At 63.1% G+C, this 16631-nt stretch overlaps 1 protein-coding gene across 1 annotated transcript; it reads right to left on the bottom strand.

Annotated features, from left to right (window-relative positions):
• Positions 1 to 5561: 5561 nt before the first annotated feature.
• SLC39A14 (solute carrier family 39 member 14) lies at positions 5562 to 11429 on the bottom strand. Its single transcript, XM_086477158.1, has 8 exons — positions 11169 to 11429; positions 10880 to 11066; positions 8332 to 8501; positions 7653 to 7775; positions 7341 to 7526; positions 6886 to 7093; positions 6241 to 6425; positions 5562 to 5708 (listed from the first exon to the last, which is right to left on the bottom strand). Exons 1-8 carry the CDS (start codon positions 11427 to 11429, stop codon positions 5562 to 5564), a joined length of 1467 nt encoding a protein of 488 aa, XP_086333284.1.
• Positions 11430 to 16631: the final 5202 nt, after the last annotated feature.

Genomic DNA, 16631 nt, shown 5'->3' on the forward strand with positions numbered 1-16631 from the left:
GCGGTGGTGGCGGTGCCGCCGCTCCCGGCCTCTCTTTTCCCCCCCCCCCCCACCCCGCCCCACCGCCCTGCCCCCGCTCCCCTCTCCAAAGAGGGGGCCGCGGGGTGCTCCCGGCGGCTCAGCGGGCCCCGGCAGCGGGCTGGGGATCCGCTGGGTGCCCCGGCGGCGCTCGGCTCCGCTCCGCTCCCTCCCCCCGCCGCCACACCGCCCTCCTCCCTCTCCTCCTCCTCCTCCTCCCGCCCCCCCCCCCCCCCGCCACCACCAACCACCCCGCACGGCCAACTGCGCAGGCGCCGAGCCGCGCCCGCCCCGCCCCTCCGCGCCGCGCCTGCGCGCTAGCCTAAAGGGGGGAGCGGGGCGGTAGCGCGCCTGCGCTTGGCGTCACGTGGGTGCTCCCCGGGCCCTTCCTGCCGCCATCTTGGAGGGGAAGGGGGTGTTGCTAAGCGACGGGGCGGGGCGGGGGGGGCAAGATGGCGGGAGGCCTGTGAGGAGAGGGGTGCGATGCCCCTTCCCGCCATGAGCCCGAGGGGCACCTCGCCTCTCGGCATCCCCCTGCCATGGCCTCCCCCCAGCCCCGTTCAGGGCCAGAAGGCCGGGGGTGGGGGGAGAGAGGAAAATAGCGGGTGAAAATAAACCTCCACCGCATCAACTGTCAGCGCAGATTGTTGCAGGAGGCACCAGATTGTGGATTTTAGGATGCTGCTTAGAAATCCCCTTACTTTTCCCATCTTGATTTGAATATCAAGAATTCTAATTAGTGGATATGAGTAGGAGAGGCTAATGATTATGTTGGGAAAATAAGTCTCAAGGGGAATAAATGATGAAATATGAAATAAAATCTATATTGCCAATGCTGCCGGCATACTCCTGTAAAATTCCAGCCCTAAGATATTCATTAACCAACGATCTGTTAGTGGGTAGAAATAAGGACAGTCTGTTGCAGTCCAAGATGTCTGCAAGACAGGATTTATGATGGTACCCGCTGTGTATAATCTTTGACTCGTGACCGAAGCAGGTACGAGCCCAGAGCCTGCGAGCCAAGGACACGTTCCTTGACCAAACACGGTCCATTCGAGGAGCGGTCGAGACCTCCGACTCAGGGACCACCCACCCAAATCACACCCCCTGCTCACAAGGGAACGACAGAAGACGACGACAGAGGCTGCGCGCTGATTTGCATCAGAAGCGAGAAGAGAAGAACCAACCATGGAGAGGATGAAATTAAATATGCATTGGAGGGACTGAATATGTATGAATTTAATGTATAAATATTTGTTGACTGCAGCGTGCGGGCGGCCATCTTGGGGAAGGATCCCATGTCCCCGGTGTGCACCGGTAATAAAGGACGTCTCTAATTATCTAACTTGTGTAGAGGAGTTTTTCTGATCGCTGCAGATTGGCACCAAGATGGAGGAATCGGGCACGGAGCGTTCCCGCAGCCCGACAGCTCGCGGCAGATGGGGAAGCGGAGAGAAGCGTTCACACTCCTGCCGCAAGCAGCAAGGAGGGCTCGAGTTCGTCTGAGGGTTGAGGGCCGCCCCGGCCCGCACCTTTCCGCCGAGGTGGGGAGCTGAGGTGGCATTTCATCAAAACCAGGAGGATTTTGCAGCAAAAAAAAAAAAAAAAAAAAAAGAGCCCACCTGAACCCTCGATGCGCAGGGCAGGAGCGCTGCTGCCCGACAGCCCCCCCTGGAAGCGCTGAGGCAGTGCTGAGGGGGAGAGAGAGCAACTCCGATGCAAGCTGCGACCTTTCTTCCTTAATATAGCATTTATTTAAAAAAGAAGAAGGAAAAAAATAAAACACCCCACCACAGAATTTCAAGACTTGTTTTCTTTAGCTGCAACGGGGTTTCTAAAAATTGTGCTCGCCGCTCGGAGCTGGCGGCTTGAGGGTAAGGGGATATAAAAAGGCAAAAAAAAAGTGAAGTAGAAAAGCAAAGTAGGCTTTTTTTTTTTTTTTTTTTTTTTTCTCTCTTCTTTCCCCTAATGCAGGGTGGGGAAGCGAGAACAGAAATAACGCTGCTCCGAGTCAGGCTCCCTCGTGTGAGCTGGAGAGGAATACGGCATCCCGCAGACCCGCTCCGAAACCTCAGCCTCCCTCCAGCCCAACGTCAACGGTTGGAAATAGATTAAAAAAATATTTCTTTTTATTTTTTAAAAAAAAAAAAGGAAAATTAAAAAAGGGCTTTTTGACTCTTCAAGGCGACTCCTGGAGCACTGTGCCACGCGGGCAGGCGGAGGAGGAAGGGGGGGGGGGGGATGTCAGTGCCATCTTCCGTCGGGCGTGCTGCACTGCACAGCCCTGGAAATTGGGGCTGGAAAAGCAGGATTGCATCACCCAGCCCTTCCAGCTCGGCTCAAACCCTTCCCCCTTGGAAAAATCCTGAACCACGGAGCTCTCTCACCCTCTTCACACCCCAGCCAGCGCTGGCCCCGGGGAGGTTTCTGCCGCTAGAGCGCACTTGCAACCCTCCATCATGACAGAATATATTTTATTTATGGAATTTTACAAATAACTTTACAATTCACGTGACATAAGTTATGTTCTTGGTTTCGACGCGTATCTCTTACAACACCTGAGTTATCGAAATACTGAGATGGAACTTGAGCCTCGAACTGGACACAGGAAGGGAAACACGGATGCAAATCCCTAAAACAAGCTCGATTTGGGTCGCTTTCCCTCCTCGTCCTCCTGCCTGCCCCATCCCTTCCCCAACGGCAGGTACCAGCCTGCCCGAGCCAGTCCTTCGGCGGAGGGAGGGTCCTCCTCTGCGAGGAGCCTTGTTTCTCCAAGGGGTTTCACCCCCCCACCCCCCAAATCTCTGGGTTTGATTCCTCCAAGTCAACTCAGTTGGCAAGAAACAGGGTTAAACTCGAAACAAGACGACGACGGACTCACGATCCCCACCGCGGGGCCCGTCCCGGCTCCGAGGAAGCCAAGCGTCAGTCCTTGCCACGTTTCCAGCTCTTGGGGACCCAGAGGACCTCCCAGCCGCTCTGCGAGCGCCTCACGGTCCCCAGGGGACAGACAACAAGATCTCCCCCGCTTTGCCTCCAAGGCAGAGGCTTTTCCACCCAGATGAGCCACCCAACTGCTCCCGCCGGCCACGACTCGGCCCTGGCAGCGCTCCGGCTGCCCTCTGCCCTGTGGAAAGCCGCCAGCCGTACGGTGTTTTCCAAACACTTCCTTGAGAGGGAAGAGAGGGCACCTGGGCCATTCGGGGGACTCAGTTTTTCCACATCGAGTCGGTCAGACGGCGCTGCAGCTCTCTCAAGCAAGGAAAAGGGAGTTTCCAACACAGCTACCGAGAAACCGGCGGCACGGGGAGCGACCGTGAGGGGCTGCAGAAGAGCGGCTGGGTGCCCGAGCCAGCTGCTGCGAGGTGGCTCTATCCCCTGGCCCAGCCACAGAGGGGACGAGTGACTTATGAGGACCGTCCACACGAACAAGAGACACTGCACGGGGTAAAGCAGAGCCCGTCTCTCCTCGAAGGCAGCACCGACAGCAGGAGGCGGCCCAAGGACCGTGGCGGGTACCTCTGGGTTGAAGGGTGCTCCCAAGAAGGCTCCCTGCTCCTTGACATGATGATATTTAACCTTCTGGGTGCGGGGCAAAGCCAACAGCCCCCTGGGGGCCCAAGGGGACAAAGTCAATGCCTGGCTCAGCCAAGGAGCTGCTGATCCACGAGGATGCTGGCAGCGCCACATCTCAACAGGGAGAGACCTGGGGACTCGGTGACAACGGTTAGGAGCCCGAGAGGAACATCACCCAGCTGGTACCTAAGGCAAATTGGGAGCTACAGGGAGGTACCAGGAGCCAGCGATCCGAGCAGGGCACAACGCTACCGGCTGGTGCTGAGCCTGCCCCAGGCTATGCCAAAGTCCCTTGTCCCTCTTGTGACAGGCGGGAAAAATGCCCAGCACACCCTCTGCTTTGCTTCCCCGCAGGAAGGGAAGGTGCGGGGAGAGCCTCAGCTCCAGCAGCACGGAGCCGAGGTGGCAGGATGGCCGTCACCCCCGTCACACACCCCCACAGCCAGCGAAGGAAGACGCTCAGCGACGAGCCAGCCCCGGGCACGGCCACCACAGCACCTCTCAAAGCCACTCGCACCGCTCCTCCACCCCAACCCAGCGCCGTACCCACGAGGGTCAGTGCCGAAACGGGCTCGTGCTGATCGGCGCGGCCACAAACTCGCCGCTCCTGGGTGCGGGAGAAGGTTTGGGGGGGGGGGGAGAAGGGGGTGCAAGGGCACCTCAAGCGACACGGGTGGGGTGGGCAACCTTATCAATATGATAATAAGTCAATTCACGTAGTGAATCTGGGGAAAGCCAGCCCAGAAGCAGAGCTGTGAAGTGCCTGTTAACACCCTTCTCTGGCTACTCCCTAAGGCTGGAAACACACAACCTAAAGAGGTTCATAGTCTGTTAGTTTTTGTTTGTTTTTTTTTTTTGTTTTAAAACGCCCCCTACCCCACCCCACCCCACCCCGAACCTCAGCAGCATCAGTGTTTAAACACCGGCGTCCGCTCCCCAGGTTGTCGGCACGAGCTTGGTCACAGTCTAAGGACCGACCCCCCGGGCTGGGGGAGCCTGGGGCCGGGCAGGGACTCGCCGTCCTGGCTCTGCCCGTGCCCTTCTCACCAGCCTGGCCACCCGGCTGCCCTCACAGAAGGAGAGGACTTCCCCACCGACCCCCCATACAGCAGCGGGGACGTAAGGGAGGTCAGGGCTCGCCGTCTCCCAGCCGCTGCCCACGCGGCGGTCCGCCCTGCACCGAGGTGTCCTCTGCTCCGAGCGCTGGCGCCCAGAATGTGCTTTAATAAAAATAAAATAATAATAAAACTAAAACCAAACCCTCTTCACCCTGCTCTTCCCAGGGCATCGTCTGGGCTGCCGAGGCAGAACGGGAGCAAAACCAGACGTGGCTCCAGAGACACGTTTTCTGAAGACAGCAAGGGTGATGCTCAACTCACGAGCCGTGCTCCTCGAGCCTCCTCTTCCTCGGCAGCCCTCCGTGCTTGGGAGAGCACAGCTCTGAGGAGGGGCTGGGAGGGAACTCTCCGAGAAGGGTCTGTCCTAGGCTGTCCCCATCACGTACACCACACCACCCCCCCCCCCCCCACAACGGGGTCAGGAGAGCGTCAAGTCCCATCGCACCACTCCGAGCACGAGGAGGGGAGCGACACTGCGAGAGGAGCTTCCTGTCTCCCAACTCCATCCTTCCCAGGAGAGGTGAGGAGAGAAAGGATATGAGATTGGGAAGAGATCCTCCGGTCAGTTCGGTCTGATGGCAAAGGGGATGAAGCTCCCCTCAGCCTTAAACCAAAATAAAAAGCAGTCTGGGGAAGAGCTTGAAAAGCAATGCCTCTTCTTCTGTAGTGTGATGTCAGTGCCCGCACAGGTACCGTCATATTCTTGCAGCAGGAAAAGGAAAGGAAAAAAGAAAAAAAAAAAAAAAAAAAAAAAAAAGAAATACCCCTTCCCCTCCCCCCACCCAAAAAAAAACCCCAACAACCCCAAAAACCAGAAAGACTGGAACAGGGCTGCGAGTCGGGCTGGTCCTACCCTATCTGGATCTGGCCAGAGTACATGGTGAGCAGCACCATGATGGTGAACCCCGTCAGCAGCCCCGCGTTCTGGATGGCGAAGGTGATCAGCGTGCTGCCGTTCTGCTCGTCCTCCTGGCTCACCTCGTTCATCTCGGGGAACTGGCAAGAGCGGGATAAAAAAATAAAATAAAATTAAATAAGATAAGAGAGCGCGATGGCAGGGCTCAGCGACAGGAGCGGCTCCGTCCTTCCCCGCTGCTTCCCACCCCCTTGCCACCATCCCGGCAAACGTCCACCGCGGCGCGCTCAGCCGGGTCACCGCCTCGCCAGCCCCGCGGGGGCAAAGCCGAGCCCAACGCTGGCAAAGCCGAGCCCAACGCTGGCAAAGCCGAGCCCAACGCTGGCAAAGCCGAGCCCAACGCTGGCAAAGCCGAGCCCAACGCTGGCAAAGCCGAGCCCAACGCTGGCAAAGCCGAGCCCAACGCTGGCAAAGCCGAGCCCAACGCTGGCTGCTACAGACAGCAGCTGCCTTGGCCGGGGAGACAGAGCAAACCCTGGCCTGTGCTCTCCGTGCCCGCCTTGCCTCCAGGCTGAGGGCAAGCCAGAGCTCTTCCTCGCCAGGCCAAAAAACCCCACCCTGGCAAGGTCCCAACCACACACCCAGCAGCCCCCAGGGCTCCTCCTTTTTTACCATGTCAGCCAGGGCGATGTACAGAAACATCCCTCCAGCCAGAGCGAAGATCCAGTTGGCAGAGAAGTGGCTGCCGGCCACAATACCGAAGGCCAACCCCACGTAGCAGCAGCAAGCGGAGATGAAGTTGAAGAAGAGAGCCTGGCGGATGGTCATGCCGGCGTTCAGCAGGATGACAAAGTCCCCTGGTGGGAGAAGAGGACGGGGAGGATGAGGAGGCTGCCCCTGGGCGGGGGCAGCAGCACCCGGGAGAGCACCGAGGTGCTTGTGTTCAGCGCCTGCTTCTGCCCGAGGTCGAGCGCCGAGCTCCCCGCGCAGAAATTCAGACATTCCAACCCAAACCGCTGCCCTCCTCCCCCCTCCCAAACCAACGAGGTGCTTTTTCTTTTTTTCCCTTCAGATGTCTCCCTCTAAATTTAAATCTCAGACATCATATTACCTCGTTATTTTTAGAGCTGTGATTACTCAGTGTAGTTTACAGCCTTGCCTTCCCGCTCCCCACACCGTTACTCTGTTTATTCCACCCCACATTTGCCTTTCTCTCGAAAAACAACAGGCAAGACCAGGAAAGCGGCGGGGTTAAAGAAGGGCAGACCCGGGAGCCCTCGCAGCACCTTTCCCCCCCCGCCCTGAGGACTCCCGTACCCAGCTCGTGCGGGAACTCCTCGCAGAGGATGGCCACGGAGGTGCTGATCCCTTGGAAGACGGAGACGGTGAAGGAGGCCCCGATGGCCAACCCGTCGATGAAGTTGTGGAGCCCGTCGCTGAGGGTGATCATCCACGCCAGCGTGCCGATGTCGGAGTACCGCACCTCCTTCAGCCAGTAACACGCGCTCTGCGAGGCCTGCAGGTCCTGCCACGGCACCCCGACGGCGAGGGGGGTCAGCACCCTGGGGGTGGGGGGGGTCACCGCTCCCTCCACCAGCCGGGGGAAACCCACCCCTCCCCACATTAAATCCACGCAAGGCTTGACCGGAGCCGTCCGCTTTCCACCACCCACCGAGGATTTTGTCAGGGAGGCCTCAAAACTCCTCTCTTTCGTTGAAAGGCAGGTTCTTCTCCACGCGCCCACCCGCAACCCCACGGGAGAAGGCACTAACCTGGACGGAGAGGGAGCCCACCACAACCTTCTCATCCCCGGAGGGCGCCTTGCACTCCAGCTCGCTGGGGATGTGCGGGATCATTCGGTCCAGGTCCCCGTTCTGCAGCTTCTCGGTGACCCCCTCCTCCTGGTCCTTCTTGGACGGCAGAGCCTCCGGGCCGTAGTGGCTGTGCCCGTGGTGGTGCTGCGGGACAGGGTGGGGTGTCAGCCACCCCTGCCATTCCTGCCACCCCTGCCATTCCTGCCACCCCTGCCATTCCTGCCATTCCTGCCACCCCTGCCCACCTGAGCAGCCCCTGAGCAGCCTCACCTGGTCCTTCTGCTTCAGGAGCATCTTCAGGATCTTCTCCGTGAAGAAGAAGAGGTAGAAGCCCCCGAACACCACGGCGGATTTGGAAACGTAATAATCCTCTTGAGGGTTGAATCCAAACGCCTGTGGGCAAAAGGTGACAAGTGACAGGGCTGAGGAAGGGTCTCCAGCGGCGCCTTTTCGTCCGCCTTTGCCCTTGGCACCTCTGGGACAGCGCTGCCGCTTTCTGACCTCTCTCTAAGCAGCAGCTGCTTTGGGGCCAAGCTCAGAAAACACCTTTGGGCACCTTTTAATCTCCCTCACTCTCCCAGCCAAGCTGGCTGCGCCCCAAGGCGTTGGCTCCACCACCCTGCAGCGGGGCAGGGCTGCTCCAAGCAGGCTCAGGCAGCCTCTGCTGTCTCTGCACTTGCCTGCAGGGCTAGAAAGGGCCGTAAAAATAGCGCTGCTCTGCTTGAAGCAGACCAGAGCTCTCCCCGGAGCGCTTCCCTTCCAAAGAGGGGCGAAACGCCGGCTCCGACTGCGGTCCCGAGGGGCTTCCAGCCTCCCTACCTCACTCTCGGCTCCCCTCCGACGCCGCCTTCCCCTTCTCCAGCCAGCGAGCGCCCAGAGAGAGAGAGACAGAGAGAGAAACAGCCCCCGAGAGAGAAGAAAAGGACAGACCCGATGGTCCTCGCCCTACCTCGGGAATGAGCTGGAAGAGGGCGTTGGAGTAGAGAGTTCCAATCGCCAGAGCTATGAAGTAGAGGAGCAGCCGCTTGTAAAAGGTCTTCTTCATGAAGGGCACCACGCTGGCTCCCACCAGCGAGCAGAGGGAGATGACGGTCACGCAGAGGAAACCGTAACCCCAGACTGGTGCCAAACCCACCCCAGGGGGGGAAAAAAATCGGACGAAGGAGAGGTTGTCGGAGGGAAAGGAGATCAACGTGGGGAAGGGGAGGGAGGGGAAGGAATCCACGCCGAGAGGAAAGAGAGAGGAGGGAGGGAGATGGGGTGGGGGGAGAGAAGAGGACATTCATTAGTGATTGCTTGTTCATCTGGTTCGAGAGGGGCGAACCTGGTGCTGAGCGGCTTTGGAAACAGCTTTTGGGGAAGGGGCGGAGGGACGCCCCCGCTGCGGAGCTCGCCCCAAACGACCGGGAGAGGAGCCAACCCTCGGAGCGAGCCGCTCTCTTGTAAGCGGAGAGGTTTGGCAGCCAGGCCGTTTCAGAGGCAGCACCCCAGCTCTGCTCCCCGCACCCGCCGTGGGACATGGGGCGGCTGTTCCAGGGCCACGGAGCACCGAGGTTTCCCCCCCCCACCCCCACCCCGAGCACCTCGTACGCTCCATCCTCGTCCCGCAGCCCCCGTCGCCCGCGAGCCACGGGATGCTCCGCGCGACGGCGAGGCTGGAGCGTACGCAAGGCACCTCAGCTCCCGGCAGATCAGGAACGTACAGGCGCTGGGTTTTCACGTTCAGCCAATAAACCTCGCAGTTCTGGAGTTGAAAAGGAGTCTCGAAAGAACACCCACCCCACCCCCCCCCCCCCCCGCCCCGCCAACACAGAACGAGGCGCGTTCGCTGCCCGAGAGCAAAGCACCTTAAACGCAGCGTTTTAAGGCTGGATGCGCAGCAGCTCGGATCCAGCTCGTCCTCTACCCAGGAGCCACAAAGGCTCCGCGAAGCCCCCTGGCCCGGGACGGCCGAGGAAGCGCGCGCGTGTCTCGAAGGTGTCCAGCCTGAGAGCACGGGGGGGGGTATTTGTCCAACTCCGGAACTGGGCAATTACCACACAATTAATTTGCGATGCGTCTGTCGGTCCCGTCGGAGCACCAGGAAACCTCACGTGGGGGCATCAGCCGTGTAAATCAAGGCGGGGGGGGGGAAAGGCAATTAAAACGTTGGCCGACTCGAGAAGCAGCTGGTGCTTCTCCTGGCTGTTCCCTCTGCTTTCACACCCCTATTTCCTCCGCCTCGCAGGTCTTCCCATCCGGCTCACGCCACCAGCGCTGCCGCATCTCAGCGGCTTCGGAGCTGGGCGGCTCTGCACAAAGCACATCCCTCCAAGGGATGAACTCCCTCCTGGAGCAGGACACAGCCCACGGGGCAGGAGCAAACAGCTTTTCCCAGCCCTCAGAAACTGGCCAGCAACATCGCGAGGACCCAGCAGGGCCGGAGGACGCCGCCTCCCCGCGCTTGCCCGCACCCTCCAGAGGGTTTCCTGGTGCTCGGAGGGGTGAGAAAAGCCCTGCGGAGCCCCGGAGACAAGCCCTGAGCCTCGGGTGACGGAGGGAGCGGTTCGATTCGGCAGGGTGGAGGCAAGAGAGGGTGCCCGGAGAGCTGCCCTCGGAGACGGGAGAGAGGCAGGGACTTTTCTACCGCACCTCTGGGATGAGCTGGAAGAGCGCGTTAGAGAGCAGCGTGCCGATGGAGAGCGCGATGAAAAACGTGAGGACCCGGCTGAAAAAGGCCTTCTCGGTACACGGTACGATGAAGACTCCGAGCAGGGAGGCCACGTTAATCATCGACACACTGAGAAAACCAAAGCCCCACACTGCGGAACGAGAAGAAACGAGGGCCAGACATTACCGAGGCTCTCGGCGTGGGGAGAACCCCCGAGACCCTGGATCCGGGGCGGGTGGAAAAGGCTCCGGCTCTACGCCCCCGCGCCGGGACGGGCCTCTCGGCACCGGAGCATCTCTCCCTGGGCTCCAGAAGCTTCAACTGCGACACAAACCGTCATTTTTTGGTGGCGGGACAGGTGGAAACGAAGCCACTGGGTTACTTGGAAGAGGCTTTCCCGAGTCAGCCCCGGCCTCACGGCGTGGGAGAAGCCGGTGCTGGGCTCAGGGCGGCCGGTCCAAGGCCTCGGGCATCGTCAGGACCCGGATGCGCGGAAGCTCTGGTGGTGGCTGGTGGCCAGCAGGTCCCTAAACGTGCCAAGCCACCCCGTGCCACCCCTGGGGACTCGCAGCAAGGTCCCCACCATCCAGCTCTCCCGGAGAGCTGTGCTGGAGGCGCGTGCCGTCGGGGGCAAAACCACGCTGCGAGCCCACGGCCCAAACCACACCGAGGAAAACCCGTCAGGACTCCCGGCTGCTGTAGGCAAGCTGCCTCCTCTCGTCTCTGCCTGTACCCCGGAGCCGTGAAGGGGAACTGGCTGTCCCGCAGCTCCCGGGGTGTCTCACGTCCCCGAGCTCCGTGCCCAAGGCCGGGCAGCGCTCGTGTCTCCCCCCGGTTCCCCGCTTACCTTCAGCCGAGCTGGGTCTGCTCTCCTCCGTCTGCTCGTTTTCCTCGTTTTCCAGGTTCTCGGAGGCGCACGCCCCCGATTCCAGCTGCTGCAGGATGGTGGGGCAAAACTCCTTGAACTCCCGGTGCCCCACGGCAGAGCCCTTGCTCAGGTTGTGGATGGCGAAAAGCTCCACGGAGCTGAAGCACTGGGGAAGGGAAGAGACAGGCACACGGCTTGAGACTCCTGCAGCTCCGCAGAGAGGTTTTAGGGGGGGGGGGGGGGGGTGTCTGCGGAGCCCCTGCCTTACCCGGGAGAGGTTCACCCGCTGCTGCGGCAGCCGGGAGACGTTGCCGTGCCCCACTCCCACGTCCAGGCGGTTCAGCAGGGCCTTGAGCTGCTTCAGGCTGAGGGTTTCGCTCTCGCCGTACCGCTGGAGGAGATCCTGCAGGAAGGAGGCTGCGGAGAGCTCCGGGCCCGTGGCATCCTTGCCCGCCCGGACCCGCGGGCAGGGGAGAAGGCAGAGCAGCAGGAGCAGGCAGCAGCCCCGGGGGCCCGTGCTGGGGATCATGGTGCTTCAGGGATGCTGGAAGAGAAGCCACGTGCCGCCGTTCGCTTTAGGCGTCCATCCCCCCCCCTGCAGCTCCCACTGCTGCTTCTCCACCCCACGGCTCCGTCGGGAGACGGCGGATTTCTTCCCGCGGGGAGCCCCGGGCTGGGGGACGGCGGCAGCTTTGCGCAGCGCCCAGAGGGATCCCGAGAGGGAACCCCCCCTCTTTGCACAAGCGACACGAGACCGGGCGCTTCTCCTCCACCCTGAGCCAAACCCGCTCCCCCCCCGCCCCGCCCCGGCACTCCCCGAGCACCCCGCTCACCGCAGCCGCGCGCCCAGGGGTAGGGGGGCTGCCGGGACACAGCTCCTGGGGGCTCTCCAGCTCCGCAGCACCTCGGGATCCCTGGGGGGAAGAGCAGGCAGCGGTCAGAAAGCAGGCAGGAGCGTGCAGGCCGGGGTGGAGGGGGGGATCCCACAGGCGTGCCTCCCGAATGGGGCTCTCCGTGGGGCGAGGGAGTCGCACGCTAACACCACGTCTCGGGTCCTCCTCGTGCCACCAGGGCCGGGACACGCACCCCTCGGGGACCTCTGGCCACCCACGCCGGCGTTGGGAGGACACGGGAGCCAAGGGGCCAGAGGGGGCATTTTCATTAGGTTATATTTTAACTACAATAATTACAATAAACCACGTCCTTCCCGGCTGCAGCCGTAGATGCCTTTATAGTATTTGCCTAGACTCAATCCTTGCCCTCGCCGCTCCTTTCATATACGCCGGGAATCAATAAAAACAGGGCGGCAGAGACCGGGGGGGGAGCCGGGGTTCACCCACCAGCACGTGTTGGGTGCAAAGGAAAGGGCTCAGAGAGAGGGGGGGGGAGGCCAAGCACGACCTGCACGTCCACCTTGGGCAGCACCCGAGAGCCTGGAGCGGGGCCCAGGCGGCCTTCCTGGGAAAGCGGACGGCAAATATGGGATCCATGGAAAATAATTCGCTCTCCACCACCTCCGTAAGCCCAGCAGCCGGCCCGTTCCCAGCCCCGGGGGCTCGGGCACACGTTGCCCTGGTGGTTTCCCCTTCCCGGGGGGCTTCTCACGGGAAGCGGTTTGCAGCCCCGGGGACGGTTCCCTGCACCGCTGGAGACGGGGCCCCATCCAGCCCAGCTCTGCCCTGGCACGGGACCTGCCACCCCAGCCAAGCCACTCACCCGGCCGCCCTCATCCCGTGGCTCACTGATTTCGGTCTCCTCCAAAAACCAGCCTCAAGACATTTTTGAAGCCCGGCCAAACAATTGTTCTGAAAATAACCCGGGGCCGGGTTTGCCAGGAGGCACGGTGCTGCCCGGGATGGCGGTGCTGCCCGGGATGGCGAGGCCAAGCCCCGCAGGACCCCCCGTTCCCCCCCCCTCCGGGACCCCATTCCCGCAGGTTTTACAAGCTTACCACCGCTTGGCCAGCTTTGTTCTCCAGGAGAACGCAGGCCTTGGAGGTTTTAGCCTCCTCCTGCCAGGGCTTAGCTGGGATGCTTTGGCTTAACCCCTCTCCTCCCAAAACGGGGGAGCGAGCGAGCTCCACCGGCGAGGTGCTGGCGATGGTAACGCCCTTCTTGGTGGGGGTACCCGAGGGACCTCCCCCTCTTCAGCATCCCCCAGCAAGAGCTGGACACCCTCCTCTGCCTCCCCCCCCCCACCCAAATCCACTCTTCCCGACAGCTCCTCCCTGGGCAATGCCCCGGTGGCCACGGTGGCCACCTGGGCGGCCGGTGACTCCCACAAGGTACACAGGCGCTGGCACGTAGCCCACGGTGGCAAAGGCCCATCCCGGTGGCACCGCATCCCGGGACGGGGAGGTGGGCTGCCTTTCCCTCCCCACGCCAGGCGAGCGCTCCCCGCACCCCTGGTCCCGTCGGGAGCCCTCCTGCCCGGAGCGCGGCCACGACCGCCCGCCCGTGCCAAGGCACGCAGTCCTCTCCGGCGCCAACGTCGCCTCTGGGGTTTTCTCCCAAACTCCAGGCTCAACCGGGCGCACCCAGGGTGGAAAACCGGACTTCAAACTTTTCCCCAGCTGCCAAACAAAAGGCAGGGAGAGGTTTGCAGGCAGCGCCGGGCAGGGGTTTGAATTGCACGGGCTTGCTGCCGTTTTAGGGCAGAAACGAGGTGGAAGAGCCGCCCCTTGGGAAAAGAAGACCTCAAAGAGGAACAGCCTGGGGGTCTCCAACGCCCCCGAACACCGCAGGGAGCCCAGGGCATGGCAGGAGGGCGCCAAACACATCCAAGCCCCCTCACTCCCCGCATCCAAGGGGCAAAAGGGGGGCTGCAGCAAAACACCCCAGGGGACACAACACCCCACCCCCCCCCCCGCTGCGGTTCTCTCCATCCCCACCGCTGGCTGAGCGGAGATCCCCCCGCAAATCCCCCCCCCCCCCCCCCCCAAGCCTCCTGCTACCTTCAAGGTCGTCCTCTGGCCGGCCACGGGCCCGGGGAGCCGCGGTGCCGCGCACGGCCCAGCGCCTGACCTACTTTATCGCTCGCCGCCGCGCCGGGACGGGGCAGAGGGAACCAACCTCCGCCACGGGGACGGGATGGAGGCCCAGGAGGGAATCCCACGGGATGGTGCCGGGAGCGACGCCCGCACCAAGGAGCTGCCAAGGCCGGGTAAAGCCCCCTCTTCTTCCCAGTGGCCTTTGGGTTCACTTCCCAGAGCTCATCGATCCCGGTTCCAACCAACCACCCTCCCCACCACCACCATCCCTCCCACCGGGAAGGTGACGCCGGGAACACGGCGTCAGCTCGGTGCCAGATGCTTCCCGAAATCCCGCGCAGGGACAACTGGCTGTGGCCAACCTGGAGGGGGCAGGGAGGGGGAAGAGGGAAGGCAGTGGGGTGTCCCAAAACCCCCCGAGCTCTGCACGCCCTTGCTCCCCGCTGCCAGGGCGGTTTGCAGCCAGCGGATCCGGCCTCCTTCCGGAGCAAAAAACCCGCTCCACGTGTCTGGCAGCGAAGGCAGGACCTGCCCGCTGTCAGGGAGGGTTTCCATGCCCTGGGGCACGTCCGTGCCCTGCAGGGCCAGCAGCCGGGCCACCGCCTCCCCCGGGGTTGCCACCAATTAGGGGCTTGGCCCTTAATTTCCCCCCAGACCCCTGGTGCAGGCAGCACAAGTGGCTGCCCAGGAGCTACCTTGGCTCTCCCACCCCACACGGGTGTCGCGTCCCACCCCCCTCAAGTCCTACCCCGTGGTCCCCCACACCGTGCTGGACCTGCCCGCTGCCCCCCACCCCCAATCCCCTGCCCCATCCCAACACCAGCCCCCATCCCAACACCAGCCCCCATCCCACAGCTGCTCCCTGGCCCCTTTGTCCCCAGGCCCGGCCCCGCTCCAGAGCCTTGCACCGGTGCTGCCAGACCCCAAAGCCGGGTCCCCTGCCCCATAGCCGGGTCCTCCCCCGCCCCACAGCCGGGTCCATCCCCGCCCCACAGCCGGGTCCATCCCCGCCCCACAGCCGGGTCCATCCCCGCCCCACAGCCCACCACCGCCTGCACCCTCCCCTGGCCCCAGACCCCACGGGCAGCCCCCAAACGAGCCCCATAGCTTCCCCCAGGCCCTAAGACGGGTCCTAGGCGCGGTCCGAGACCCCCGCAGCCGGTCCTAAACCCCGCAGCCGGTCCCTGCATCCGTCCCTGCATCCTCTCCCCCATCCCCATCCCCGGGCCCGCTCCCCCGCCGCCCTCCCCGCGGTGCTCCGTCCCTGCAGCCGGTTCCCCGCTCGCTCCCTGGCCCGGCCCGGCCCAGCTCAGCCCGGTTCGGTTCGGTTCGGTTCGGCCCGCTCCGGCCCGGTCCTACCTCCTCCCGCTCCCGCCGCCGCCGCCGCCGCCGCCGCCGCCGCCGCCCGGTCCGCTCGGTCCCGGCCGCCCAGGGCGCACGCTCGGCCAGCGGCACGGGGAGCGCTCCCATTGGTCAACGTCACGGCGGGGTCCCGCCTTCGCCTGCCGCGGCCCCGCCCTCCCCCCCCGCCGCTGTGCAGCGCCGAGCACCGGGGAATGGCCGGTGGGACCGGGGGGGGGGGGGGGGGGGCGGACCGGACACCCCACGGACCCTTCCTGGGGACACGGGACACCCCACGGAGCCCTCCCAGGGGGACGGAGCACCCCCTAGAGCCCCCCCCCCGGGTATGTGCACTGAGCAGACCCCACGCAGACCCTCCCCACGCCCCCCGTGGGGGCACGGGGTACCCCACAGAGCCCCCCAAGCACCCCATGGAGACATGGGGCACCCCATGGACCCCCCCCAAGTACTCTTTGGGGGCATAGGGCACCCCACAGAGCCCCCCAAGCACCCCTTGGGGGCATAGGGCACCCCATGGACCCCCCCAAGCAATCTTTGGGGGCATAGGGCACCCCACAGATCCCCCCAAGCACCCCTTGGAGGCACAGGGCACCCCACAGAGCCCCCCAAGCACCCCTTGCAGACATTTGGCACCCCATGGACCCACCCCAAGCACCCCTTGGGGGCACGGAGCATCCCTCAGACCCCCCCCAAACACCCCTTGGGGGCACAGAGCACCCCTGAGACCCTTCCCAAGGGGACAGAGTTACCAAACAGCCCCCACCTGAGGGGACACAGCCCCCCAGGGACCCCCTAAAAGGCACCAGAGGGGCTCCTGGGGGTGCTGAGCCCACCAGCCTGGCAGCCAGAGGCCGTCCCGGCTCCCCTCCCTGTGCCAAGGAGCCGGCTGGGGGGGGGGGGGGGGGGGGGGGGGGGGTCATCACCCCTATTTTGGCCCCAGCACCTCACCGGGCGCTCAGGGGGGGCCAAACCGGTGCCGAAACCTCCGCCTGCGCTGGGCCAAGGCTGCCAAAGTCCGCCGGGGCGGCAGATAAAAGGGGCTAAAAGCCGCCGTGGGCGAGGGGGGACGGTGAATGATTAACCCGGGGCGCAAGGGACGGGGTGACGGGCTCTGCTCCTGCCTGCCAGGCCCGCGGGGTGTCCCCCTCCCCTCCATCCTGCGACCCCCCCCCATGAAAAAAGAGGGGTGAGGATGTCCCCAGCCTCAAGGGAGCAGCTGCCAGCAATGCTTTTATTAAAGTTAACAGAAAACTTCAGTTACAGCAAAAATAATCACCATAAAAATCAAGTATTTTCAACTTTTTTTTTTTGCATACAACAGGAGAGGAGAGGCTGGGAGGGTGGGGGGAGGTTCCTGCGGTACCCCCACCCCTGCAAAAG

The sequence above is a fragment of the Leptosomus discolor genome, chromosome 23 (assembly GCF_034619465.1).
Source record: "Leptosomus discolor isolate bLepDis1 chromosome 23, bLepDis1.hap2, whole genome shotgun sequence".
Classification (NCBI taxonomy): Eukaryota; Metazoa; Chordata; class Aves; order Leptosomiformes; family Leptosomidae; genus Leptosomus; species Leptosomus discolor.